The sequence below is a fragment of the Chrysemys picta genome, chromosome 13, assembly GCF_011386835.1.
Source record: "Chrysemys picta bellii isolate R12L10 chromosome 13, ASM1138683v2, whole genome shotgun sequence".
Taxonomy (NCBI): domain Eukaryota; kingdom Metazoa; phylum Chordata; order Testudines; family Emydidae; genus Chrysemys; species Chrysemys picta.
Window position 1 is genome coordinate 5,504,839 of NC_088803.1, and position 27,198 is coordinate 5,532,036.

The 27,198-nt window shown below is 64.2% G+C and overlaps 1 protein-coding gene and 1 long non-coding RNA gene across 11 annotated transcripts; one reads left to right on the forward strand and one right to left on the reverse strand.

Annotated features, from left to right (window-relative positions):
• Positions 1-5,281: 5,281 nt before the first annotated feature.
• On the reverse strand, positions 5,282-27,195 carry ACIN1 (apoptotic chromatin condensation inducer 1). 10 transcript variants are annotated; one of them, XM_065565308.1, is made up of 20 exons: positions 26,642-27,195; positions 23,252-23,317; positions 21,234-21,345; positions 19,965-20,059; positions 17,815-19,398; positions 15,691-15,855; positions 15,400-15,485; positions 13,509-13,650; positions 12,413-12,925; positions 11,362-12,342; positions 10,027-10,072; positions 9,572-9,708; positions 8,590-8,742; positions 8,335-8,479; positions 7,724-7,869; positions 7,340-7,447; positions 7,152-7,259; positions 6,552-6,852; positions 6,294-6,394; positions 5,282-5,814 (listed from the first exon to the last, which is right to left on the reverse strand). In XM_065565308.1, the coding sequence occupies exons 1-20, from the start codon at positions 27,164-27,166 to the stop codon at positions 5,542-5,544; spliced, it is 5,787 nt and encodes a 1,928-aa protein (XP_065421380.1). In that variant the 5' UTR covers positions 27,167-27,195; the 3' UTR covers positions 5,282-5,541. The 10 variants fall into 10 exon arrangements, with proteins under 10 accessions (XP_065421380.1, XP_065421378.1, XP_065421379.1 ...); XM_065565306.1 differs by having other exon boundaries at positions 13,509-13,647; positions 21,234-21,399; positions 26,642-27,166; XM_065565307.1 differs by having other exon boundaries at positions 9,572-9,705; positions 21,234-21,399; positions 26,642-27,166.
• LOC135975204 (uncharacterized) lies at positions 12,241-13,122 on the forward strand. The gene is made up of 2 exons (XR_010592148.1): positions 12,241-12,342; positions 12,413-13,122. It is a non-coding gene; the product is annotated as an uncharacterized LOC135975204 (long non-coding RNA).
• Positions 27,196-27,198: the final 3 nt, after the last annotated feature.

Below are 27,198 nucleotides of genomic sequence, written 5' to 3' on the forward strand. Positions count from 1 at the left end.
GGCAGAAAAAAATGTCCTGGCTGTTAGGGAGCTGGGACACCATCTTCGGCAGAAAGGGCGGGTGGGGACGCAGCCAGACCTTGTCCTTGAAGGACAATCAGAAGTGGGGGGCTCTGGTTTTGGGAGGCCACCTTCCATGAGAGCAGCAGCCGGGAACAAGATGCCAACAGCTCAAAGAGGGGACTCCCCCCCCCCCCCCCCCCCCCAGGAACCTCAACAGCACCAGACTCAGGTCCCTTGGGGGAATTGGGTGATGGACCTGAGGGCGGAGCCTTTCCAGACCTTTCAGGAACCTGGCCATTGTTGCATACGAGAAGTCTGATTTCCCGTGGAGTGGAGGATGGAAGGCCAAGATGGCCACCAGGTGGACTTTGATGGACGACAGGGCCAGAACTCGGTGCTTCAGGTGGAGCAAGACTGGGTGCAGAGCAGACGGAGATGGGGACAGACCCCAATCCGAGGCCCAACACATGAAACGCTTCCACTTGGCCACACACGTCGCCCTGGGAGAGGGTTTTCTGCTACCCGTAAGATTTGCTGGATCTGCTCCGAGCAGGCCCAGTCCTCAGGGTTCAGCCATGCAGCAGCTGAGCCATCAGATGCAAGGATGTGATGTTCAGATAAAGCAACCGACTGCCGTTCTGCAAGAGAAAGTCCAGGCGTAGCGGGAGCTCGAACAAGGCCGCCAACGACCGGTCCAGAAGCATGCTGAGCCACCGGGGCTCTCAGGATAACCCTCGCCCTGTCTCTCAGTCTTTAAGAGGCCCCTGTGGACCAAGGGTGTTCGTAGGAAGGTCTACAGCAGTTCCCCCGCCCACAAGAACAGGAAGACATCAGAGGCTGAGCCCATATGTTGAGAAAACCCGCTGGCATTTCCTGTTCCGTCTGGAGGGGAACAGGTCCATCCGGGGAAGCCCCCGCCTCCAGAAGACAGCGCTGACGACCTCTGGGTGGAGGGACCACTTGTGGGGAGAGAAGGGCCTGCTGAGGAGATCCGCCCCCACGTGTCCCGGGAACTCAAGGTGAACGGCACGTTCCATGCAGAAGTCCCACAACTGAAGAGCAGAGCAGCGAGCTCCGCCTTGCTTGTTGGAACAGGGTCTCTGGCAGGTGCCTCTGGCCCAATGGAGTCAAGCATGGCTCCTACAAACGCTACCCTCTGAACCGGTAGCGGAGTTGATTGGTTTGTTTATAAGCAGAGCCAGCTCCCGACAGGTGCCCATACCATGCTGTGTCGGACCGGAGCCCGTGAATGGCCTTGGACTGCCGTTGTCGAGGTACGGAGATCTGTAAACCCGACGGCTCAGGAAAGCTGCCACCACCGCTATGCGCTTTGTGAAAACGCTTGGGGCTGACAAGAGACCGCAGGGGAGTGCAGTGAATTGGTAAGGGCGCTGCTCCAGCACGAACCAGAGGAATTGCCCGTGCCCACGGAAGATGGAGATGTGGAAATAAACATGCTTTAAATCTGTGGCTCTCAACCCTTCCAGACGACTGCCCCCCTTTCCGGAGTCTGATTTGTCTTGCAAACCCCAAGTTTCACCTCACTTAAATCACTTACAAAAGCAGACAAAAATACAAGTGTCACAGCACACTAGTACTGAAAAACTGCTTCCTTTAAGAACATAAGAATGGACAGACCGGGTCAGACCAAAGGTCCATCCAGCCCAGTGTCCTGTCTCTGACAGTGGCCAATGCCAGGTGCCCCAGAGGGAATGAACAGAACAGGTGATCATTAAGTGATCCATTCCCAACTTCTGGCAAACAGAGGCTAGGGACACCATCCCTGCCCATCCTGGCTAATAGCCATTGATGGACCTATACTCCATGAATTTATCTAGTTCTTTTTTGAACCCTGTTATAGTCTTGGCCTTCACAGCATCCTCTGACGAGGAGTTCCACAGGTTGACTGTGCATTGTGTGAAAAAATATTCTCTCATTGTTACCATATAATTATAAAATAAATCAACTGGAATATAAATATGGTACTTACCGTTCAGCGTATAGTCTATAGAGCAGTATAAACAAGTCATCTGTATGAAATATTCGTTTGTACTGACTTTGCTAGTGCTGTTTCAGTAGTCTGTTGTAAAACTAGGCAAGGCTCTAGATGAGTTGATGTACCCCCTGGAAGACATCTGCGTACCCGGTGGGGTACATGTACCCCTGGTTGAGAACCACTGTTTTAAATCAAGAACGGCGTTCCCATCTCCTGGATCCAGGGAGGGGATGATGGAGGCCAGGGAGACCATGAGGAACTTGAACGTTTTGAGGTATTTGTTGAGACGATGCAGGTCCAGGATGGGCCTGAGCCCCCCCTTTAGCCTAGCCCCCCCCCCCAGCCCCCAGATCTCGAGGAACTTCCTCCACAGCCCCCACACGCAGGAGGGCTTCCACCTTGGACGAGGAGCGGCTCCGGAGGAGGGTCACTGAAGAGGGATGGGGTTGGGGGATAAGAGGGGGCAATGGATAAAACTGCCCCAGTGGTGAGCACCCAACGGCACAAAGTTCTCCGAGACCAGGCAGAGTGGAAGGGAAACAAATTGTCTAAAAACGAAAAAAGAGGGGCTGGATCCTGGGAAGAGTCCGGTATATCGTCCTCGGGCCTGTCTTGAGTTCCTGGCCCGACTGGGGGGCCGAGGACAGGGAGGGCTGCTGGCGCTTGCTGTCTCTCCAGTTTCTTGTAGGCCTCGCTCCTGGGAGGCCCCGAGAAGCTGAGAGGTGGTTGTGGCTGGAAGTATCTTTGAGGCTGAGAGTGCGTACAGGCGCAGAGAACATGGCGTGACCCCAGAGCCCTTCAAGCTGTGCAGCTCAGGGGCCGTCCGGGACCGACGGCTGAGCCTAGTCAGAAAGACCCAAAGTCCACAGCCGCACAGACCCAGCCGATGCCACAGATCTGGTGGCCCCATCGGCTGTGTCTAAGGCGGTCTTGCCTCCCGCCAGGATGCCAACAGTTCCGGCCTCGACTCCTTGGCCACGGAGTTCCAAATATTAAAGCTGTCTCTCCCCAGCAACGCCCGCTGGTTGGAGATACGAAGTTGTCGGCTGGCTGTCGAACACACCTTTCTACCAAACCAATCGAGTCTTTTCACGGCCTTATTTTCAGGGGTGGTGCTCGCTCGTCCCTGTCTGCCCCGCTTGGTAGCAGCTGAAACCACCAGGGGCTGCTTCTTCCTCCATTGCGACCGATGGAAGCTCGGTACCGGGGTCGGAGTCCAAACCCGGGTGCGGCGCTGGGGTGCGCCTCGGAGACCACCGCGGCCGACATCTGGGAGTAAGGTCCATGGGTTCTAATAAGGCCAATGGGTGGCCGAGCACCTGCAGACAGACCCGCCCCGGGGTCCGACACGTATGGCTGGTACCGGTGCCTCTTCGGGGGAGGGATGGATTAACCCCGGAGCCTGATGAGGATTCCTCCCTCGGGGACCATGGCAGAGCCCTTGCCATGGCCACATACCGGCAGTGATGAGGGGCTGGGGAGCGGCGTTGGGCCGGAGACTGGTGCTGTGACACCCTCTGGAGACTGGTGCCGAGAAACTGGGGACCAGGAGGCCGGTGAACGGTGCCGTGAAGCTGGAGACCTGCATCGGGTTGGAGACCATGGTGGGCTCCCCCCCAGAAGGGGCCGGTCGATGTTCCAGGATGTGGGGGGCACCGGAAAAGACATTAAGTCCCTCACTGCCTGGAACGCCTCCAGGTGTCGATGGAGCTCATAGGTGGAGGGTGCCCAGGAGTCGGTGATGGGTCCTGGACCAGGTTCGGCGCCTCGGGGAGTTGCTGCTGGTGCCTGTGGTTTGGGGAGGACGACTGGCCTGGCCTGGGTCTCCCCTTGTCCCCTGCCTAGTCCTCTGAGGCACCAGGGAGCATCCTATTCATGCTCGCTGTTTCTTGTGCCTCTTCCTTGGCACGGGAGACAGAGAGCGGTGCCGGGAGGGGCACAGTGCGCACCAAGGCCGATGTCCCCGGTCTAAGAGACACTTCCAATAACGGGGTCTTCAAACCAACGTCCCTGTCCTCCGCTCTGCGGGGTCCTGCAGATCTTGCACCTGTCCCTGACGTGAGCTTCCCCGAGGCACTTTGAGCAGCTCGCATGCAGGTCGCTCGCTGGCCTGGGCTTACGGCAGGCGGCTCACGGTTGGAAGCCTGGCACCCAAAGCGGGACAACGAACTAAAGAACTGAAGTAAAACTCCACGAGCAAGTCCAAGAACCACTAGGAAACTTGCAATCACAAGAGACGTCCCGGGCAGCAAGGAACTGAAGGAGGCGGAGCCAGTGGCCCCATGAGCACGGGGCTCCAGGAGGTGCTAGGCCCAGCCCCTATGGACACCACTAGGGGGAAAAATCTCCAGCAACCGTGCACGCGGCATGCACCTAACATGGAACGGACGCGAGCATGCACGTGAAAGCCCCCCCTGCCCCATCCCTTTCTTCCAATTGTCATCCTGGGAAACTATTTTCTCTCCTTCACGGATTTCACTGAGCTGCTTTAAACGCACAAAGGGGGAGAATGAGGAAAACCTACATTTTTAAACTGGCCTATTGGGCATTTTTTTAAATTAGCCTAAAAAACTAAACATTGTTTTAAAAAAAGTTAACCCTTTTTTAATCAATTTTAAATATTTTAAGATTTTTTCCCCAGGAGGCAGAGAGTCATTTCTCATTCAATGGGAACGTTTGTATCGTTTTTGCACCTGGGGAAGTGTTTGAAAAGGGGGCGGGCAAAGAAATGGCTAATCCCATTCCTGGAAAAGTTAAGGGCCGGGTCCCTCGTTTCTCTCGGGGTTTTAAACCCTGCAAAGCTGCAGAATTGGTCCCTCACCTGGCCTGTTGCTTTGGGGCCGTTTCAAACCTCTCAGGGCGTTTCCCACTTGCATTTAAAGGGTTTTTATTACAAAGAATACCACTGGGAAAAGGGCCTTTCCCCTTAACAACTGTGGCCTGGTTAACGAGCGACGTCACCCGGAGACACTTTCAACTCTGCCAACGTTCCCCCTTTCCCCAGCTGAGAAATGCCGGGGTGCGGGTGTGAATTTGGGGTGGCAGGAGCAAAGCCACCACTTGGGAAAACCCAGGGATTTACGAAGGGATTTGCTTGATTTTCCCCCAAACACCCACTCACTTCTTCCGTCTGGTCCTGGTAGAAGCCTCACAGCAGAACGGGGGCAGGACGCTGGGTAGATTTTGGGGGGGGCTGGCTGTACCTTGGGGGTGACCCCCAGTGCCGCCCAGGGGCCCCGATCCTGGCGCTCGGCCTCCCAAGAATCACACACACCCCTCACGTATGAAACTAACTCCGGCTTTTATTCCTCTCGATTCCCAGCGACAGCAGAATAAAAAACATTTGTCCCAAAATAAAATACAAATTAACGGGGTTCAGGGGGAAATCTGGCCCGGGGGGGGGGGCAGTAGGGGGAGAGGGGATCTGCCCAGTGGGGGGAGGGCAGACTCATCCAACTCAATAACCCAGCAGTCCCCGGCAGAGCCCGGGGTGGCCCCATGGGGGGCTGGGCCCACCTCCCACACAGCTGCCCAACGGGGGCTCAGCGGCGCCCCCCGCGGTCCCTCACTGGGGTGCTGCGGCTCCGGCTCCGGCTGTGCCTCTTGGCCTCGCGGCGCTCCCGGCCCCCCCGCTCGGTACCGCTGGCCCCCCCTGGGGCGCCCCCGGCCCCCCGCTCCCGGCTGTGCTCGCGTCGCTTGTCCCGCTCAGCCTGGCGGCTCCGCTCCCGCTGGCGCAACTCCTCCTCCTCCAACTCCTTGCGGCGCCGCTCCCGCTCCCGCGCCCGGGCTGCCCGCTCCGCCTGCTTCTGCACGAACTGAGAGAGACGGGGTGAGTGCCGGGCCGGGGAGCCCCTGCTCCCCAACCCCGGGGAGCCGCCCGCTTGGCTCCCGCTCCCCCACATCCCCCGGGGAGCCGCCCGCTAGGCTTCCGCTCCCCCACCCCCGGGGAGCTCCCTGCTCCCCCTCATCCCCCAGGCCGCCCGCTCCCGCTCCCCGCTCCCCCTCATCCCCCAGGCCACCCACTCCGCTCCCCCTCATCCCCCAGCTCCTGCACAAACTGCGAGAGACGGGGTGAGTGCTGGGCTGGGAGTCCCTGATCCCCAGCCCCCAAGGAGCCCCCCGCTCTGCTCCCCCCCATCCCCCAGGCCGCCTGCTCCTGCACGAGACGGGGTGAGTGCTGGGCTGGGAGCCCCCAATCCCTCCCTAGAGCCCCCCAGTGAAATACCTCCCTGCCCCATGGCACCAGGTTCCGCACTGAGCAGGGGCAGGGAGCCGGGCGCCCCCCTGTGCTCACCTGGGTGTCGGTCAAAGGCAGCCAGTAGATGCAGGGGGCGGCCTTGGTCTTGCGGAAGAGATCGTCCAGCAGCTTTGCGGGAGGCTCCTCTGGGGCTTTCTCTGGGGGGGAGGGTGTCAGGAGGTCAGTGTGGGGCTTGGCAGGGTCGTGCCCCCAGCCAGCCCTCCACGTCCCCAGCCCCCACCCCCGCAGCCCAGCCCCCACCCCAGCCAGCCCTCCATATCCCCAGCCCCCACCCCCACCGCCCAGTCCCAGTACCTTTCTTCTCGCCCTTCTTCTCCTTGGCCTTGGGCGGCTCCTTGCGGCGGCGCTCGCGGGAACGGGAGCGGGGCCCCTCGCGCACCTTGTCACGGTCCCACTCGCGCTCAGCCCGCGTGCGCTCCCGCCGCTCCATCTCCCGCTCCCGCTCCGCCCACTGCTCCCGCGCTGCCCGCTCTGGCTCCCGCGAGCGCTCCCGGGGGGCTGAGCGCCGGCCCCCGCGCCCACCGGCCGGCCCGGCCCCCGGGGCCGCCGCTGCTTCCACCGCCCGCTCCGGCAGCAGCCCCCGGTGGAAGTCCAGCTGAGGGGAGAGAGGGGGTCAGAGGTTGCCCCCTGCTCCTCCCCCAAACTGCCCGCCCCAACCCCTGCTTCCCCCCCAACTCAGGCTCTGCTCCCCTCCAAAATCCCCCCAGCCCCCCAACCCTGCCCCAATATCCTGAGTGCCCTGACTCCCACCAACTCCCCCAACGACCTCCCACAAACTAGCCTTGAGCCCCCAAACTCCTCCCCCTGACAGAGCCCCACAGAGTAATCCAGCTGGGGGAAGGGATCAGAGCAGCGTAGTGCCCCCCAACACCGAGCCCTACTGGCGGCTGGTACCTCGTCCTGCTCGGCGAAGTCGGCGGACAGGAACTTGGGGTTGGACTGGGGCCACTTAACCCCGTGCAGGGCGTTGCGGGTCAGCACCGCCTCCTCCACCGTGGAGTACTGTGGGGGAGAGAGAGAGCTGAAGCAGGGGCGGTGGGGCCGGACCCCTGGCGGGCGGGGGGACAGGCGGGGACACTCACTGTGACGTAGCAGTGCGATTTGATCTTGTCAATCCAGAAGGCTTCTTCCACCAGTGTCCCCGTCCGGCCCAGCAGCTCCTTCAACTGGCCCAGCGTGAAGGGCCGCACCTGCAGGAGAGGGGGGAGGCTGAGCGGGTGAACGCGCCAGGCAGAGCAGGGCTCCCACCTCTCCGGAGCAGCGTGAGCCCGGGCCAGCAACCCCTGCCCGTTCACGCCACACCTGGCAACAGACCGGGCAGGGTGCGGGAGACCCAGGCCCGACTGGGCTCGGAGCCGGGCGCCGACCGAACAGGGTGCGGGAGACCCAGGCCCGGCTGGGCTCGGAGCCGGGCGCCGACCGAGCAGGGTGCGGGAGACCCAGGCCTGGCCCCAGCCCCCACTCACCAGGTTGCAGATGTGCACGATGGGGCTCGGCTTGGCGCGGGGGGGTGACGGGAGCTGGGCCGTGCGCACGGGGTCATCGATGGTGATGGAGACGCCCGAGCGCTGCTGGCTGATGGAGCGGCGCGTCAGGGTGTCGCTGAGTGTCACTGCGGGGGACAGAGAGGGGTCAGACAGCCATGGGGGGGCCCCTGACTCCCCCAGCCCCTCAAATGCCTCCCTGAACCCTGATCCATCCCCCACCCCCCGCTCACTCCCATGGTCTCTGCTTCCCCCACTGATTCCTGTGACCCCCCTAGCCCACAGGCTGCCCCCCCAGTCCAGGCACCCATGCTCTCCCAGCCCAGCCTTGCCTCACACTCCAGGAACCCCCAGCCCCCCACACTGCCCAGAGCCTAGCCTGGCCTTGCCCCCCAGCCCATCCTGGCCTCGATCCCCAGTCCAGGCCCCCGCCCCACATGCTGCCCCCCCACCTAGCCACCACCACTCCCCCAGGTCAGCCCGGCCTTGCCCCCCACCCCACATGCTGCCCCCCCACCTAGCCACCACCACTCCCCCAGGTCAGCCCAGCCTTGCCCCCCACCTCACATGCTGCCCCCCACCCCAGTCCTGACCTTTCTTGACTTCGTGCTCCACAGGTGGGGGCAATGGCAACTCTGCTGTGACCTGGGGGGCCTCAGGCTGCTCTTCCTCAGGCTCCTTCTCCTCCTCCTCTTCCTCCTCGCCCTGCCCGTTCTCCTGCCCCTCAGCTGGCACCACCTGCCGCAGGAGAGAGAACATGTGGGGAATGGGACCCTGGCCACCTGGCAGAGGGGAATGGGACCCCGGTGTCCGGGACGGCAGTGCAGGGGTCTCTGGCTCCCCCGTACCTGCGTGACGGTCCGGCAGATCTTGAGTCCCTTCTCGTGGGCCGGTGGCTCCCCATGGCGCTCCCCCTCGTCCTCCGAGATGCGGGAGTCGTCGGCGTGGAGATCCACCACCGCCTCCTGCCCCGCCACCGGCTTCATCTCAGGTATCAGGCTCTGCGGGCACCAGGAGAACAATGGGACCCAGGCGTCCGGGGACACCACCTAGGGCCCACTGCACCAACCCCCCAGCGGGGAGAGCGGGCGAGGGATCCAGGCACGCAGGGACGGCGTGTGCCCCCCATGGGCAGGGCTGCCAGAAGGAAAGGGACCCCAGTGTCCAGGGCAGGGCCCCCCAGCGGGGAGAGTGGGTGAGGGATCCAGGCACGCAGGGACGGCATGTGCCCCCCATGGGCTGAAGTTGGCAGAGGGAAAGGGACCCCGGTGTCCAGGGCAGGGCCCCCCAGCAGGGAGAGCGGGCGAGGGATCCAGGCATGCAGGGACGGCGTGTGCCCCCCTTGGGCAGGGCTGCCAGAGGGAAAGGGACCCCGGTGTCCAGGGCAGGACTCCCCAGCGGGGAGAGCGGGCGAGGGATCCAGGCACGCAGGGATGGCGTGTGCCCCCCATGGGCAGGGCTGCCAGAAGGAAACGGACCCCGGTGTCCAGGGCAGGGCCCCCCAGCGGGGAGAGCGGGCGAGGGATCCAGGCACGCAGGGACGGCATGTGCCCCCCATGGGCAGAGGTTGGCAGAGGGAAAGGGACCCCGGTGTCCAGGGCAGGGCCCCCCAGCGGGGAGAGCGGGCGAGGGATCCAGGCATGCAGGGACGGCGTGTGCCCCCCATGGGCAGGGCTGCCAGAGGGAAAGGGACCCTGGAGTCCAGGGCAGGGCCCCCCAGCGGGGAGAGCGGGCGAGGGATCCAGGCACGCAGGGACGGCGTGTGCCCCCCATGGGCAGAGGTTGGCAGAGGGAAAGGGACCCCAGTGTCCAGGGCAGGGCCCCCTGTACCTTAAGCGACTCTGTCGTGATGCTGATGGACGGCTTCTTCTGGGTGGCAGCCGTGCTGGACCCCCAGCGCCGCTTGCGCCCCCCCGACTGGCCGCCCTCCGTGTCACTGTTCCCCGCCGCTGCCCCCTTGGCCGCTGCTGCAACCCAACAGCCAATCAGAGCACAGCATGGGACCACTGCCCCACCCCTGGTCCACACCCAACCGACAGCCAATCAGAGCACAGGCTGGAGACCCCCAGAAGGGCCACCCCTTATTCCCCTCTCCACACACACAACCCTACAGCCAATCAGAGCATGGGACAGGGACCCAGTGCCCCGCCCCATAGCCACTCCCACTGCCCCACGAGCCCTCCCTGACCCATGGGGCCTATGGAGTCAGGGGTCCCAGGAACCCATCCAGCTCTCGGGGGGGAGGGGGGGAAAGAAATTGGGGCCCGGTCTCGGGGGTCACTTACATACGACGGAGATCTTCCTCTTGAAGGCCTTGTGCTGCGCCGCGGCCTGTGGAGAGAGGGGAGGAGGGAACGAGACGGAGGAGGGGAGAGAGCCCCACATAGGGGGAGGGAGCCGGTCAGCACGTCTCCGTGGGGCAGCGGCCCCCAGACCCGCTGGGGTGGGGGCACAAGCGGCTCAGATGGGGCCAAGGGGCTGAGAGATGAGGGGGGGTTCTCAGACAGTCCAGGAATAATGGGGCACCCTCCCCCCCCAGCAACAGGGCACGGCTAGAGCTCAGAGTCCTGGGAAAGGGGGTCTACCCCACTGCCAGCCCCACACACTGCCCCCCATGACCCCGATCCTCCTCACTGTCCCCCATCAGCCCCACAAACTGCTCCCTATGACCCCGATCCTCCTCACTGCCCTCTGCCAACCCCACACACTGCCCCCCCATGCCCCCTATTCCCCTCACTGCCCCCCCGCCAACCCCACACACTGCCCCCCCATGGCCCCTATTTCCCTCACTGCCCTCCAACCCCACACACTGCCCTTCATGACCCCGATCCCCCCATTACCCCCTGCCAACCCCACACACTGCCCCCCTATGATCCCTATTCCCCTCACTGCTCCCTACCAGCCCCACACTGCCCCCCACGACCCTGACCCCCTCACTGCCCCCTATGACCCTGACCCCCTCACTGCCCCCTATGACCCTATTCCCCTCACTGCCTCCCACCAACCCCACTGTCCCCCCATGACCCCAATTCCCCCCACTACCCCCTGCCAACCCCACTTCCCCCCATGACCCTGACCCCCTCACTGCCCCCCGCCAACCCCACAAACTGCCCATGACCATGACCCCCTCACTGCCCACCTATGACCCCTATTCTCCCCACTACCTCCTGCCCCCCATGACCATGACCCCCTCACTGCCCACCTATGACCCCTATTCCCCCCACTGCCCCCACCAACCCCACACTGCCCCCCATGACTCTGATCCCCCTCACTGTCCCCCACACTGCCTCCCATTACCCTGATCCCTCACACTGCCCCCCACCAACCCCCCACAAGCTGCTGGCCCCACCCTGCTCTCTGTGAGCCCCGTGACCCAACTCTCTCCCCCCCCGACCTCCAGGCCCCATGCTGCCCCCCTGGATTTATTCCTGGAAAGCTCAAACCCCAAAGAGGGAGCTGGGGACCCTGCTGCCCCACAGATCCATTAACCCCTTGCAGGTTGGGCCCCTCCCCCAAAAACTCCACACAGAGTTTAACCAAAAACCTCCTTTGTCTTTAAAGAACAGAAGGAAACCAAAGAGACAAGAAGAAATAAAGGTGCTGCCAGAGGCGCCAGGTACCATCTCACACCTGGGGCGTCCTTCGTCGGCCAATCGCACCGCAGTGCCCAGGGTAGCTAGGCAACGGCCGGTCCAATCGCAATGCGCCCTCCCAGGTTTGGAGGGGCGGGGCGGGGCGGCAAGAGACAAGGTGGTGGTGGCGGAGGAACCTAGTGCTGGCTGGTGTCCCGGAGGAGAGAGGACAAAGATGGGAGCCGTCCGCCGGCGGGGGGCTGGGTGGAGAGTCCCAAGAGAGCGGGCCCCCGGGGCTGGAGGTCCTTGGAACAAGTCCTGAGAGCAACGGAGACCCCCGGGGTGGAGGAGAACCCCAGGGGCTGGAGGTCCTTGGAGCAAGTCCTGAGGGGGAGGAGACCCCCGGGGTGGAGGAGAACCCCAGGGGCTGGAGGTCCTTGGAGCAAGTCCTGAGGGGGAGGAGACCCCCGGGGTGGAGGAGCAACCCAGGGGCTGGAGGTCCTTGGAGCAAGTCCTGAGGGGGAGGAGACCCCCGGAGTGGAGGAGCAACCCAGGGGCTGGAGGTCCTTGGAAAAAGTCCCAAGAGCAGCGGAGACTGCGGGGCCCAGACATCCTGAGAGCAATGGAGACTCCCAGGGGGGAGGAGAAGCCCAGGAGCTGGAGATCCTGGCATGGTCTGAGAGCAACGGAGACTCCAGAGCTGGAGGAGAGGCCTGGGGGCCGGAGGTCCTGGTATGGTCTGAGAGCAACGGAGACCCCAGGGGCTGGAGATCCTTGGAATGACTCGTGAGTTGCAGGGACCCCCAGGAGATGAAGGTCTTCAGAGCTCATCCCTTGAGCAGCTGAGTTCTGCCCCCGGGGGCTGGAGGAAACACCCGGGGGCCGGAGGTCCTTGGAGCGAGTCCCATGAGCAGCAGAGACTCTGGGGGCCGGAGGTCCTTGGAGCGAGTCCCATGAGCAGCAGAGACCCTGGGGGCCGGAGGTCCTTGGAGCGAGTCCCATGAGCAGCAGAGACCCTGGGGGCCGGAGGTCCTTGGAGCGAGTCCCAGGAGCAGCAGAGACCCCGGGGGGGCGGAGGAGACCCCCGGGGGGGGCGGAGGTCCTTGGAGCGAGTCCCAGGAGCAGCAGAGACCCTGGGGGCTGGAGGTCCTTGGAGCGAGTCCCAGGAGCAGCAGAGACCCCAGGGGGGCGGAGGAGACCCCTGGGAGCTGGAGGTCCTTGGAGTGAGTCCCAGGAGCAGCGGAGGCTCCTGGCAGCGCAGACCCTTGGGGGGGGCGCAGGTCAGTAACAGAGGGGTTTGCAGTAAATCCACCAGCCTGGAGACCCCCAGGGCTATCAGTGACCTTGGGGGCCTGGAGATGACCCCCAGGTCCTTGGATAGTCCCATCAGCCTGGAGACCCCAGGGGCCAAGGTCCATGAGCAGCAGATGCCCTGGCCCCACATGCAGACGACATCCCAGCGGAGCTGCACAGGAGCTGTGTCTCCAGGGGTGCCACGCAGCTGGGGGCTTGGACCGCCCGGACGCCGGGGTTCATGCTCCCCTCCCCCCCGCCCGCTCTCTGTCTCTCTCTCCGCATCTCTCTGGCACGTGCGCCCGCTGGGCCGGATGCTCTTTAAAAACGTGGATCAGAACAGAGGAGTCCAGAGGAGAAGGTCAACGGGGGACTGGGGGGGCCGTGGGGGGTCCTGCCTGTCCCCGGAGGCGGCTCTGGGAGAGGGGGTGCCCCCAGCCGGGGCGGGGGGAGCACCGAGGATCAGGGCGGAGCTCGGGAGAGATGGACCTCGTGACAAGACGACATTCTGCAGAACCAACCCCCTCTCCCCCCCTGCAGTCCCAGGCCCTGCATCCCCAAACTATGGCTAACGGGGGGCCAGGGGGAGGCTTGGCTGGCTCTGGCGGGGGTTCCCCAAACCCTCCCATGGCTGGGGGTGCCCAGGAGAGCACCCCCAAATTGGCTGGCAGCACATGCGGGCTTATCCCAGCCCCCCGTCTCCTCCACTGTGAGCAGCTCTGGAAGTGGGGGAGACCCCCCAAATGCCTTGGAAGGGGGGCAGACCCCTCCCCCACCCTGGTTTTGCCAGCAAAGTCCTCCCCATTGGCGCCCCCCAACCCATGCCCTGCCCATGCTGGCCGAGCTACCCCCCCCGGGACCCCCACCTGCCCACCACGCCACGGGGCGCCCCGCCATGCTACCTCTTTCCTCTCCTCGTCCTCGGGCCCCCCGTCAGGGCGCTCATCGGGGCCGGGGGGCTGAGTGGGGGGGCCGTCCGGGGGACTAGCGCCTGCCTGCTGGGGCTCCAACTCCATAGGCACCTCCTCCTTCTCCTCCTGGCTACTGGGAAGAAATAGGGGGTTACTGGGGGGTGGGTGCCCTACATCCCTTCACCCCCAGTGCTCCCCGCACCCCAGAGCCTTCACCCCTGCCCCTCCCAGAGCCCCAGCCCCTTCCCTCCCAGAGCTCCCCGCACCCCAGAGCCTTCACCCCTGCCCCTCCCAGAGCCCCAGCCCCTTCACCCCCAGAGCTCCCCGCACCCCAGAGCCTTCACCGCTGCCCCCCCCCCCACAGCCCCTTCCCTCCCAGAGCTCCCCGCACCCCAGAGCCTTCACCCCTGCCCCTCCCAGAGCCCCAGCCCCTTCACCCCCAGTGCTCCCCCCACCCCAGAGCCTTCACCCCTGCCCCTCCCAGAGCCCCAGCCCCTTCCCTCCCAGAGCTCCCCGCACCCCAGAGCCTTCACAGCTGCCCCCCCACAGCCCCTTCACCCCCAGTGCTCCCCGCACCCCAGAGCCTTCACCCCTGCCCCTCCCAGAGCCCCAGCCCCTTCACCCCCAGTGCTCCCCCCACCCCAGAGCCTTCACCCCTGCCCCTCCCAGAGCCCCAGCCCCTTCACCCCCAGAGCTCCCCGCACCCCAGAGCCTTCACCCCTGCCCCTCCCAGAGCCCCAGCCCCTTCACCCCCAGAGCTCCCCGCACCCCAGAGCCTTCACCCCTGCCCCTCCCAGAGCCCCAGCCCCTTCCCTCCCAGAGCTCCCCGCACCCCAGAGCCTTCACAGCTGCCCCCCCACAGCCCCTTCACCCCCCCACGCCTAAGGCCCTTCACTCCTGCCCCCCACATCCCCAGCCCGTTCCCCACCCGCACCCCCAGAGCTTCCCACACCGCCAGAGCGCCCCCAAAGCACAGCCGGGTAACACCCTCCGCCCCATCCCCCGCCCGGCCCCAGCGCGGCGCGGCGGGGGCGGGGGCAGGAATGAATGGGGGGAGGGGCAGGCGCCGGGCCGGAAGCCGGCAATGAATGGGGGGGCCGCGGGGGGGCGGGCAATGGCGGGGGGGCCGAGGGGGCGGGTCTCACCCGCGGGGCCGGGGGCCCGGCATGGCGGCGGCGGCGGCGGCGATGGCGGCTCAGGGCTGCGGACCGGGCCGGGGCAGCGGCGGGCGGCGAGCGGGCGGGGCGGCCATTTTACCGCTACCCAGCAGCCCCCGCGCGGGGGCGGGGCCGCCGCAGCCCCCCGGAGCCCCCCCCAGGCTCACAGCCCCGCCCCCCAGGAGTCCCCCCGAGCTCACAGCCCCGCCCCCCGCCGCAGCCCCCCCGGACTCACAGCCCCGCCCCCGCCGCAGCCCCCCCCCGGGCTCACAGCCCCGCCCCCGCCGCAGCCCCCCCGGAGCCCCCCCCAGGCTCACAGCCCCGCCCCCCCGGAGCCCTCCCGAGCTCACAGCCCCGCCCCCGCCGCAGCCCCCCCCCGGGCTCACAGCCGCGCCCCCTCACTCTCAGCCCCGCCCCCCCGAGCTCAGAGCCCCGCCCCCGCCGCAGCCCCCCCGGGCTCAGAGCCCCGCCCCCCCGGAACCCCCCCCCGGCTCACAGCCCCGCCCCCGCCGCAGCCCCCCCCGGGCTCACAGCCCCGCCCCCGCCCCCTCACTCTCAGCCCCGCCCCCCGGCTCACAGCCCCGCCCTTGCCGCAGCCCCCTCACTCACAGCCCCACGCCCCCAGGTGTCCGAGCCTGCCCCTCCCCCGATATCCCGTCCAACCCCCCCAGGCTCAGGGACCCAGGTGTCCGAGCCTGCCCCTCTCCCAGCTTCTGGTCACTTACCTCCTACGCTGCCTCTGCTCTGCCTGGTGCGGCGGGTCCCCCGTGGGCACTGCCCTGGCTGGGCCCCCCAGGGTCTCTGAGCCACCCTGTGGGGAAAGGCAAAGGAGGGGCCTGTGTTAGAGGGGACCCATTCCCGCCCCCCAGCCTGTCCCCCATCTGGCCCTGGGGCCGAATCGGGGCCAGCAACCCCTGGAGAGGAAAAGCCCTATGTCCCATTTCCCCCCATGCTGGTGCCCCCGGAGGTCACGGCCCGGTACCCCATTCCACGCCCCGTGCCCCTCTCTCTCATACCTGCTGCGACAACGGGCTGTGCCGGTGCCCGTGGCTGGGGCGTCTCTGGGGGGCCGGTCTGCCCTCTGCCATGGGACTCTCTGGCGCTTCCTGCTGTCCTGCTGGGGAGGGCTCTTTGGTGCGTGGGGAGCTGGGGCCGGCCTGCGAGGCGTCAGGGCTGCGCGACTGGGGCGTCCAGATAAACAGACAGAGCTTTAGTGAGGCATCGACCCCAGCTGCCCTCTGCCCCCAGGTGAGATCTGGAACGGGGGGAGGAGACCTAGAGCCAGATCTAGAGTATCGACCTGATGGGGAGCAGGAGTCTGGCTTCTTGGTCAGGATCTAGAACTGCCAGCTGGATCTGGAACCAGGGTGGAGGGTTTGGAGACGGATGGGGTCTGAACAGAATTGGGAGTGGGTGGGGGGGTCCTCAGGGTCTAGAACATCACAGGCCATGGAACCTAAGAACTGGATCCCTCTTGCCCAGCACCCTGCGTCCGACTGGCCAGAAAAGGGCAATCATCAAGCGAGCCACACAGCTCCTGGCAGCCTGAGCTTTGGGGCCACCTGGCGCAGGGGGCTGCGTCCCTAACCAGCTTGGCTAATAGCCATCGCTGGACCCAGCCTCCAGGAAAGTGACTCATTGTGTGTCAAACCGCCTTCTACTTCTGGCCTCAGCCCATCCTCTGGCAGTGAGTTCCACAGGTTAACGGAAATCCCGCCTGCTGGAAACCTGCTGCATGAGCCCCCCGAGTCGGGTGCCCCAGTCACTGTCTCCGCCCCAGCCAGGAGTTTACAGCCCTGCCGTGGCCCCACGGTCGCCCCTTCTCCCCGATGAGCGGGACCAGGCTTTGCCGCCTCTCCCACAGCCTGGGTCTGGCCTTTCTCCCAGGGCCTAGAGCTCTTGGAGCCGGGGGGCGGCTCTGCGTGTGACAGGCTGGGGTGGGCACTGGGCGCCAGGGATCGGACAGGGGCAGGGTGAGATTTCCTGTCTCAGTCTCTCTCCTAACGCGCTGGGAGCTTTCCCGAGGGCGGCCGCACGGTGAGCAGCTGTTTGCCGGGACCGAGCCGGGGCTCCGAGATCTCGAGTGGGCCCGGCGCTGCGCGGGCAGAGCCAGGATTGGGGTTCCCAGGTCGCGCCACCTGACTCAAGAGAGCCCTTCCCCCTGCCCCCACTCACTGGGCTACGAGCCCTTGGGGAGGGAGCTTAGCCCAGGCTCGCCGCCCCTCCCCGCACACGGATCCAGGGGCTGCCTCTTGGGATCGCCAGAGCCTGGCGAGACAGATTTCCCTTCCTGCAGCCCGTGGGGCCCAGCTCGGCGGCCGAGACCAGTTCCGTAGCACAGAAGCCTGGGCCTGGGGCATTACGCCGGGTTTTCATCACTGTGCGCCACGTCCTCAGCCCTGTCACCCCCAGAGAGCGGCTGGGAAGGGCAGCGAGGAGCGATGCCGAGAGTGCGTCTCTGCCATGGCCTTGGGCTCCCTTCGTGCCAGACTCCCTGCTTCCGACGGGCTTCCAGCCACTCCTGCTGTGACACTGGGGCTCTCGTGCCAGCTGCTCCTGTGGCCCTGCTGGGGGTCAGCTCCTCTCTGACTCCCGGTTGGCCTCTCCCCCCCTCCTCCCCTGACTATTTGTAATTTGGGACAATATCTGCAATTTGAGCCTCCCTGACTCTCCCTGCAGTTTGCAGGCATTTTCACCCTGGTCCTCTGAATTTCTGGGTCACCAGCAGCCTCAGTTGGTATCAATCCCTTTCTGAATGTAGATACTACTGGGGGGGCGCCCCCCCGCGATGTTCAATTTCTCTGTTACGGTCACTAATAGCCAGCGCCAGAGGAAGGATTTGCATGGATTCTGGAGCAGAGGCCTGGAGAGGCAGGTGCCCCTGCAGGGTCTGGGGCCTAGCTAGAATCTAGAATGCCCACCTGCACCTGAAGCGAGCCCAGCACCCGAGGAAGGGGAGCAGGAATGGGGCCCAGAACTAGATTATGGAAGGACGGGGCACCTTTTGGGTCTATAAGAGGAGGTTGCAACCTAGAACACCAAGACTGGGTCTGGAACAGGCCTAGCCCCCAGAACATGGCTCTGGCATGGGGTGGGGTTCTAGATCACACAGGGAGCAGGGCAGGTGGCTTGGGGCTCACCTTTCTGCTGCTGCTGGAGCTGGAGCGCGAGGCCTGGCGCTTCCTGGTGGGCGACTCGGAGCGGCTGGAGCGGGATCCGGAGGAAGTGGAGTCTGAGTCGGAGTCTGAGTCGGACCCGCCCCTCCGCCGGCGCTGCGGGGGAGGGGAAGGTGATGCTGGGTGAGTCCCCGGCGGCCTTTTCTGACTGGGGGGGACCTCCTTGGTCAGCAGTGGGGGAGGGGGCTCATCCTCCCCAGGGGGGGCCATTGGTGCCTCCCCTTCCGACAGCTGGGGAGGGGCTGGGGAGCTGGCGATGGCAGACGCCCCCCCTTCCTGTGAGATCTCAGGGGGCTCCTCTGCCTCCTCCTGGGGGGCCCCCTTGTCTTCCTGGAGCTCAGCCGCTCCCTTCTTCTCTGAAGAATCCTCCAGAGGGGGAGCCGTTGGGCTGGGCTGCCCCTTCTCCTGGTGGGCCGGCGGACAGGGCTCCCCCTTTGCCTGGGGGGCTGGCGGGCTGGGCTCCCCCTTTGCCTGGGGGGCCGTTGGACTGGGCTGCCCCTTCTCCTGGTGGGCCGGCGGACGGGGCTCCCCCTTTGCCTGGTGGGCCGGCGGGCTGGGCTCCCCCTTCTCATGGGGGGCTGGCGGGCTGGGCTCCCCCTTTGCCTGGTGGGCTGGCGGGCTGGCCTCCCCCTTTGCCTGGGAGGCTGGTGGGCTGGGCTCCCCCTTCTCGTGGGGGGCTGGCAGGCTGGGCTCCCCCTTTGCCTGGGGGGCTGTTGGACTGGACTTCCCCTTCTTGTGGGGGGCTGGCAGGCTGGGCTCCCCCTTCTTGTGAGGGGCCGTCGGGCTGGACTCCCCCTTCTTGTGGGGGGCTGGCAGGCTGGGCTCCCCCTTCTCGTGGGGCGCTGGCAGGCTGGGCTCCTCCTTTTTCTGGGGGGCCATTGGGCTGGGCTCTCCCTTTTCCTGGGCGTCTGGCAGGCTGGGCTCCCCCTTCTCCTGGGGAGCCGGTGGACTGGGCTTCCCCTTCTCCTGGGGGGCTGGAGTCACAGCTGTCCCACTTCCCTGGGGTTCCAAGGGCCTGGTCACCCCCCTTTCCTGGGGCTCCGGAGCTCTGGGCCCCTCTGTTTCCTGGGGTGCCAGGGCCTGGGCTGACCCCTTTCCTTGGGGCCCTGGTGATCTGAGGACCCCCATTCTCTGGGCCTCAGGCCCCCCCACTTCTTCGGGTGCTAGAGATCTGGCCCCTCCCACTTCCTGGGGTGCTGGGAATCTGGGCACTCCTGTCTGTTGGGGTGCTGGGGCCATGAGCCCCCCCTTCTCCTGCCGGGACCCCCTGATTTCCTGGGGTGAGCTGCTCGCCTGAGGGCCTGGGGCCCAGGCTTCCCCCATCCTCCGGGAAGCCTCCTTCCCCTCCGGAGCCTTTGCTTCCTCCTCCTCGTCGTCCTCCTCCTCATCGTCCTCCTCGTCTTCCTCCTCCTCGTCGTCCTCTTCGTCGTCCTCTTCCTCCTCCAGCTTCAGAGTGGGCCGTGGCACGCTCCTCCGGCCCCTAGGGGGCGCCTCCCGCTCCTCCGGCCCCACGGCCTGGGTGCCCTCTGGGGGCTTGGCGGCTCTGGCCTGGGAGAGAAGGGGAGCAGCTGAGAGAGGGTGCTCCCTGCTGCCCCCCTGCAGCTCAGCGCCCCCTGTCCCCCCAACCCCGGCACCCCCTGTCCTCTCCCCGCTCCTCGCAGCCCGGCGCCCCCTGGTGAGCCCCCGCCCGGCTCCCTGCAGCCCGGCGCCCCCTGGTGAGCCCCCGCTTCCTGCAGCCTGGCGCCCCCTGGTGAGCCCCCACTCCCTGCAGTACGGCGCCCCCTGGTGAGCCCCCGCCCGGCTCCCTGCAGCCCGGCGCCCCCTGGTGAGCCCCAGCCCGGCTCCCTGCAGCCCGGCGCCCCCTGGTGAGCCCCCGCCCGGCTCCCTGCAGCCCGGCGCTCCTTGGTGAGCCCCCGCTTCCTGCAGCCTGGCGCCCCCTGGTGAGCCCCCACTCCCTGCAGTACGGCGCCCCCTGCTGCATCTGCCTGGCTCCCCACAGCACAGCCCCCTCTGCCAACCCCTGACCCTGCTCCCTGCAGCACAGCACCCTCTGGTGAGCCCCTGCGCTGCTCCCTGCAGCCCGGCGCCCCCTAGCGCTATGCTGCAGCACTGACCTGCCTGACCCGGGTGGAGCGGCGCTCCTGCCTCCTGGTTCCCTCCTCGTCGGAGTCGTTTCTCTCTCGGGAGATGGGGTAGCTCTTCCCGGAGGCTGGGAAGTGACAGGGAACCATCAGCTCGAGGGGCTGGGCCTGGAGTCCAGGCTGCATCCTGTTCTAGATGTTTGCACCACCCCCTGATCCGGAACCTCTCCCTTCTGGATACCCAGGCCAGGCCCAGCCTGTTGAATCTAGATCCCGCCAGAGAACGTCTAGATGTGTGTCTATTCTAGAGGCCATGCGAAGCTTGGACAGAACCCACCACCCTGTGATCTAGAACCTCGCTCCATTTGAGCCAGAACTCACTTGTTCTAGACCCAGCACCTTCCTTCTCCATTCTTGCTGCCTCGCCGGTTTTCTAGCTCCTCATGCAGTGAGGTTTCTTCAACTGCAGTGGTCTGACTCCCCCGACCAGATCTCACATCCAGAGAGCAAAGGATCATGGGGGCCAGTGTTCACTTCAAAACTATCTTAGTGGCGTGGATCTAGAGTGGTCTACGTTCTAGACTGATATCCTGGTCTCTCAAAACTCTTATCTGGAGCAGACAGCATTCTAGATCTCTGCTGAATATGGTGTCAAAGAGTGCACACAGGGTCTAGACCCAAGCAATATTCTAGGTGTCTCGGTCTAGACCCCCTGGTTCTAAAATGCTTGGTTATTGTGGCAAAGAGAGCTCATGAACAGAGTCAATGACACACCCCTGGGGAGAGCAAGGTTCTAGATCACCTCAGATTTCTGGGCCCCACACACCCTTCTAGAGCGAATCCCAGACTGGGGCTGCATGTTCTAGACCAGTCCAAGTGCTATGTTTTCTATCTTTCAGTCCACTCATTCCAGAATCCCACTCCAGAACGCCAACTCCAGAGTATGCTGTTCTAGATCCCAGAGTTCTAGAGTCCAGTCAGCTACCTGCCCCAGATGCAGAGGGCAAAGCTCGCGCCAGCCACAGAAAGGGGAATGGATGCAGGTAGTACTGGGCAGACCCTGAGATGCAAACCTGGCAGCAGCCCTGCCATTGGCTGACACCCTCTTCTGCAGTCAGCCAATCAAAGGCACCCATTTCCACCTCACCCGGTGGCCTGGGTTCTGAAGAAGCCTCATTCCCATTGGCTGAATGCTGAGGGGAATCCCAGCCAATCAGATGTGCCCGGTGCCCCCACACAGGCTGAGAAGAACCAGGGTCCCTGGGCACAGACACTAGGGACTGGGCCCCACCCCACACTCACCCTCCAATTCGGCTGCCTCCCGCGCCTCCCTCTGCAGCCGCTGCTGCAGCAGCTCGTGCTGCTTCTCCAGGTATTGCTTGATGAAGCTGTTCTGGCTCATCTCCTCGCCGATCTGCAGGGAGATGAGAGGGTGAGGGGGCAGGATGCCTGGGTTCCATCCCTTGCTCTGCAGGGGGAGGGGGGATGGTGGTTAGAGTGGGGGTGGGGCTGGAAGCCAGGACTCCTAGGTTCTGTCCCTGGCTCTGGGGGAAGAGGGGGCTAGTTGTTAGAGCGGGAGGCTAGGAGTCAGGACTCCTGGGCTCTCTCCCTGCTCTGCGAAGGCAGTGGGCTCCAGTGGTTAGGGCAGGGGGGCTGGGAGCCAGGGCTCCTGGGTTCTCTCCGGGCTCTGGGAAGGCAGTGGGCTCCAGTGGTTAGGGCAGGGGGGCTGGGAGCCAGGACTCCTGGGCTCTCTGTCTCGGCTCTGGGAAGGCAGTGGGCTCCAATGGTTAGGGCGGGGGGGCTGGGAGCCAGGACTCCTGGGTTCTCTCCCAGCTCTGGGAAGGCAGTGGGCTCCAGTGGCTAGGGCAGGGGGGCTGGGAGCCAGGACTCCTGGGTTCTCTGTCCCGGCTCTGGGAAGGCAGTGGGCTCCAATGATTAGGGCGGGGGGGCTGGGAGCCAGGACTCCTGGGTTCTTTCCCGGCTCTGGGAAGGCAGTGGGCTCCAGTGGTTAGGGCAGGGGGGCTGGGAGCCAGGGCTCCTGGGCTCTCTCCCTGCTCTGGGAAGGCAGTGGGCTCCAGTGGTTAGGGCAGGGGGGCTGGGAGCCAGGACTCCTGGGTTCTTTCCCGGCTCTGGGAAGGCAGTGGGCTCCAGTGGTTAGGGCAGGGGGGCTGGGAGCCAGGGCTCCTGGGTTCTCTGTCCCGGCTCTGGGAAGGCAGTGGGCTCCAGTGGTTAGGGCAGGGGGGCTGGGAGCCAGGACTCCTGGGCTCTCTCCCTGCTCTGGGAAGGCAGTGGGCTCCAATGGTTAGGGCGGGGGGGCTGGGAGCCAGGACTCCTGGGCTCTCTCCCTGCTCTGGGAAGGCAGTGGGCTCCAGTGGTTAGGGCAGGGGGGCTGGGAGCCAGGGCTCCTGGGCTCTCTCCCTGCTCTGGGAAGGCAGTGGGCTCCAATGGTTAGGGTGGGGGGGCTGGGAGCCAGGGCTCCTGGGCTCTCTCCCTGCTCTGGGAAGGCAGTGGGCTCCAGTGGCTAGAGCAGGGGGGCTGGGAGCCAGGACTCCTGGGTTCTCTGTCCCGGCTCTGGGAAGGCAGTGAGCTCCAGTGGTTAGGGCAGGGGGGCTGGGAACCAGGACTCCTGGGTTCTCTGTCCCGGCTCTGGGAAGGCAGTGGGCTCCAGTGGTTAGGGCGGGGGGGCTGGGAGCCAGGACTCCTGGGTTCTCTCCCGGCTCTGGGAAGGCAGTGGGCTCCAGTGGCTAGGGCAGGGGGGCTGGGAGCCAGGACTCCTGGGCTCTCTCCCTGCTCTGGGAAGGCAGTGGGCTCCAGTGGTTAGGGCGGGGGGGCTGGGAGCCAGGACTCCTGGGTTCTTTCCCGGCTCTGGGAAGGCAGTGGGCTCCAGTGGCTAGGGCAGGGGGGCTGGGAGCCAGGGCTCCTGGGTTCTCTCCCCGGCTCTGGGAAGGCAGTGTGCTCCAGTGGTTAGGGCGGGGGGGCCGGGAGCCAGGACTCCTGGGTTCTCTCCCAGCTCTGGGAAGGCAGTGGGCTCCAGTGGCTAGGGCAGGGGGGCTGGGAGCCAGGACTCCTGGGTTCTCTTCCGGCTCTGGGAAGGCAGTGGGCTCCAGTGGCTAGGGCAGGGGGGCTGGGAGCCAGGACTCCTGGGTTCTCTCCCGGCTCTGGGAAGGCAGTGGGCTCCAGTGGTTAGGGGGAGGGCTAGAAGAGGGAACACTGTGGGCTGGCAGTGGATGGGGCAATGGAAGAGCCCTTGTGCTCCCTGCACCTGTGCTCAGAACCCCCTTTCCTCCTCCCCCCCGCCGGTGCTCGTGACGGGGTCTCACCTGGGAGTTGGGCTGGAAGGTGGCGTGCAGGGTTGAGTGCTTCTGGAGGTTCTCGAGCATCAGGGCCTGGGATGGAGAGACAACGAACTCAGAGACAGATCCCTGCTGCCGAAGGGGCCCTGAGCACTGGCCCCCCAACCCAGCCTCCACTCCCCAGCTCCTCCAAGCCCTCCTGTCCCGACCCTACAGACAGGGCCTGTCCCCGCCCAGCTGAGCCCGACCCTCACACGCATGACCCCATCCAACCATCCACGTGCTCTCCTTTAACCCATCCACAGCCTAACTCCCTCAATGGACCGCCACGGCCCGCCTAACTGCACGGAGCCTCTGCAGCCCGACCGAACACCCTCTCCTCACCCTTCATCCGTGACTTGACCCAACCCAGCTACGCCCGCCCTGATGACCACCTTCCCACCCAATGTCCAGTCGCAGCCCCTCCAACCCAGCAGTCATCTCAGCAAGCCTACATTCAAGGCCTGACTCAACCCTACCCATGCAATGTCTACTAGGTAACCCACCATACAACCCGAGACCCCCAGTCGACTCTCTCAACACGATGCCCATGGTGGAGCAACTCAGCGTTTGCCATCCAACCCTCATGACCCTCCACCAGCCACAGACCTAGCTGTATAGCCCTGAAAATCCACCATCGCACCAGACTCTGAACAGCCTCTGCTACGTTCCCGGACCTCCCCAGCACAGCCGCCACCCAAACCAACTTCACCGTGAGACAACACCTGTCAGCCATGCTCAACCCGCCAACATCCCCATCCATCGTACTCAACAGCCACCTTTCAACTCACCCATCCAGCTTCATCCCATCTCAATCCATCTGCCACCCCGTCCACACCTGCCAAATGATTAACCCAACAGCACAACACAAGAGTGGTCATCCAACCCCACCCAGGGCTCTCTGTTATAGACTGGATTCAAAGCCCATTATTATCAATGAGATGAAAAACTGTCCTTCCTTCAGGTTTAGCACAAGTAACAGTAGGAGTCCCCAAGGCACACCCAAGGCCACTCATGAATACAAACAACTCAGACACAAAGGTTCTCACCGAGTACTGTTTTTGGGATAAGGGTACGTGTGGGTCAGAGTGTGAGAATACTAGACTCAGCACAAGCGAGAGACAAAAACATGGACACAGAAAGCCAAGCAGGCAGATTGGAAGCACAGTAACGTGGCCTGAAGAAAAAACTAAAAGCAAAAGCTTTTTGGGCACAGAACTGGCTGGAAGGCAAGCAAAGGAATCATCTGCTGGTGTTGGATTCCTCCTGCATTCAGAAAGGAGATTATGTATGTTCTTTGTAAGCAAACAAAACTGCAGTAGACAAAACACCAGATTCCATTGCCAATTTCTACTCCCAGTTGGAAAAACCCCATGGCACTGGACTATTCACTCGACCCAAATGAGGTGGATATACGTAACCTAATGTTCTGAACACAACCCACCACCCAATCCAGTTCCACAGCACAACTCAACTACAACCCAGCCCAATGTCGGTGGCCAAACTAAACCACTACCGCCACCCAATCCAATGCAACCGCACAAATCAACTACAACACAGCCCAACATCAGCTGTCCGACCCAACCACTACGGCCCAAGAAAATTTCACTGCACAACTCAACGAGAACCCAACCCAACTTCCACCGCCCAATCAAATTCAATCGCCCAATTCAACTAGAACCCAGCCCAACACAGGCTGCCCAACTAAACCACCAAGGCCCAATCCAGTTCCACTGCACAACTCAACTAGAACCCAGCCCAACATCGGCTGTCCAACACAACCACCACCGCCCAATCCAATTCCACTGCCCAACTCAACTAGAACACAGCCCAACCCAACCACCATTGCCCAATCCAATTCCATGGCCCAATTCAACTAGAACCCAACCCAATATCGGTTGTCCGATGCAACCACCACAGCCCAACGTCGGCTGCCCACTCCAACCACCACCGCCCAATCCAGTTCAATTGCACAACTCAACTACAACCCAACCCAACGTCAGTTGTCCAACACAACCACCACCACCCAATCCAATTCAACTGCACAACTCTAGTAGAATCCAACCCAACGCTGGCTGCCCAATCCAACCGCCACCACCCAATCCAATTCCACCGCCCACTTCAACTAGGACTGAACCCAACAGCGGCTCCCCAACACAACCACCGTCTCCCAATTAAATTCCACTGCACAACTGAACTAGAACCAAACCCAACGTTGGCTGTCTAATGCAACCACCGCTGCCCAATCAAATTCTACCGCACAACTCAGCCAAAACCCAGCCCAACGTCGGCTGTCCAGTCCAACCACGACTGCCCAATCCAGTTCAATTGCACAACTCAACTACAAGCCAGCCCAACATTGGCTGCCCAATCTAACCGCCACCACGCAATCCAATTCCATCACACAACTCAACTAGAACCCAGTCCCACGTCAGCTGTCCAACACAACCACCACTGCCCAATCCAATTCACTACACAGCACAACTAAAACCCAACCCAATGTTGGCTGCCCAACTCAACCACTGCCACCCAGTCGAATTCCTTTGCAAAACTCAACTACAACTGAAGCAAACAACCGCCACCCAATCTAATTCTACTTTGTAACTCAACAACCTAATCCAGTGTAGACTGTCGAACTCAACATCTGCCATACAACCCACTCCCTCCATGCAACTCGTCAACTCAACCCAATGTTGACTGTCCAACACAACGACTGCCAACCAACCTATTCCACCATATATCTCAGACACAACTCAACTCAACATCGATCATCCAATCCAATCCAATCCAGTGCTAGCACAACATTCACTCTCCAACCAAACTGTGTCCCTAAACCACAACTCCACCAACCATGAACTGTCCAACAGAACATCCACACAAAGCCCTGCCCCCCACATTGGTGATAGAGTGGGATTTCCCCAAACCTCAACCACCCTGAATTTGTGGTAGCAAGAGGATCCCCCCAAGCCTCAACCCCTCATTTGTGGTAGCTATGGGATCTCCCCAAACCCCACTCCCCATTGGAGTCAGCAGTAAGATCTCCCCAAACCCCTGCCCCTCCGTTGGTGGGGGAAGTGGGATCTCCCCAAGCCCCGCCCCCCGCTGGTCGGAGCAGTGGGATCTCCCCAAGCCCCGCCCCCCCGTTGGTGGGGGCAGGGAGATCTCCCCAAGCCCCGCCCTCCGCTGCTGGCGGCAGTTGGCTCTACCCCGGGCCTCCCCCCACCCTTGTGCCCCCCGGGCTCCCCCTTTCCCCGCCCCCAGTCCGTGCGAGGGTGGGATCCCCGCGCATGCGTGTTGGCTCCCCCCGGGGCCCCGGGCCCGGTGCCGGGCGGGGAGCGGGGGTCCCCCCGCGCATGCGCGCTGCGCCCCGCGCCTCACCCCGCGGAGCCGCTTGATGAGCGCGCTCTTCTGGCCGCTCTTGGCCAGGCCGCGCTGCTGCAGGGCCGCCTTCAGGTCGGCGACCCGCAGCGCCTGCAGCGGCCTCCCGTCCAGAGTCACCTCCTCCCCGTCCGCCATCTTGTGTGGCGCCGCTGCCGGCCTCCTCCCTCGCCCGGCCAGGGCCCGCTCGGCAACTTCCGGCCGTACTTCGGCTCTTTCCGGAGACGCTCGGCCGGCTCCGGGCCGCCCCGCGCGCGACTTCGGCTCTTTCCGGCGCCACTCGGCGCCCTTCGCCCACCCGGAAGTCCCCGCCTCGGCTCTTCGGGTCTTTCCGGACTCGCTTCGGTCCGCGCCGGCGCCATCGCGCACCCGGAAGTGCGCTTCGGGACTTTCCGTCATTCCTCGGGAGCTTTCGGGTTGCGGCACGGGACCTGGAAGTGAGGTCCAGAAGGGCTCGGGTGCATCCGTCCTTACTCGGAAAACATCGAGCACGTCCGGCACCGACTCGGTTCCGTCACTGCGCATGCGCCGGAGGGCGGCCGTTCGGACGCGCTCGG

Excerpts from the sequence above, each read along its gene's own strand:
- ACIN1 (XM_065565305.1), bottom strand. The coding sequence starts at position 27,166 with ATGCGCAGTGACGGAACCGAGTCGGTGCCGGACGTGCTCGATGTTTTC. Across the intron at positions 12,343-12,412 it reads CTGGGACTCGCTCCAAGGAC|CTCCGGCCCCCAGGGTCTCT; the intron begins CTCCGCCCCCCC and ends CGCTCCAAGGAC. Across the intron at positions 9,709-10,026 it reads GAGGAAGATCTCCGTCGTAT|CAGCGGCCAAGGGGGCAGCG; the intron begins GTAAGTGACCCC and ends GTTGGGTTGCAG.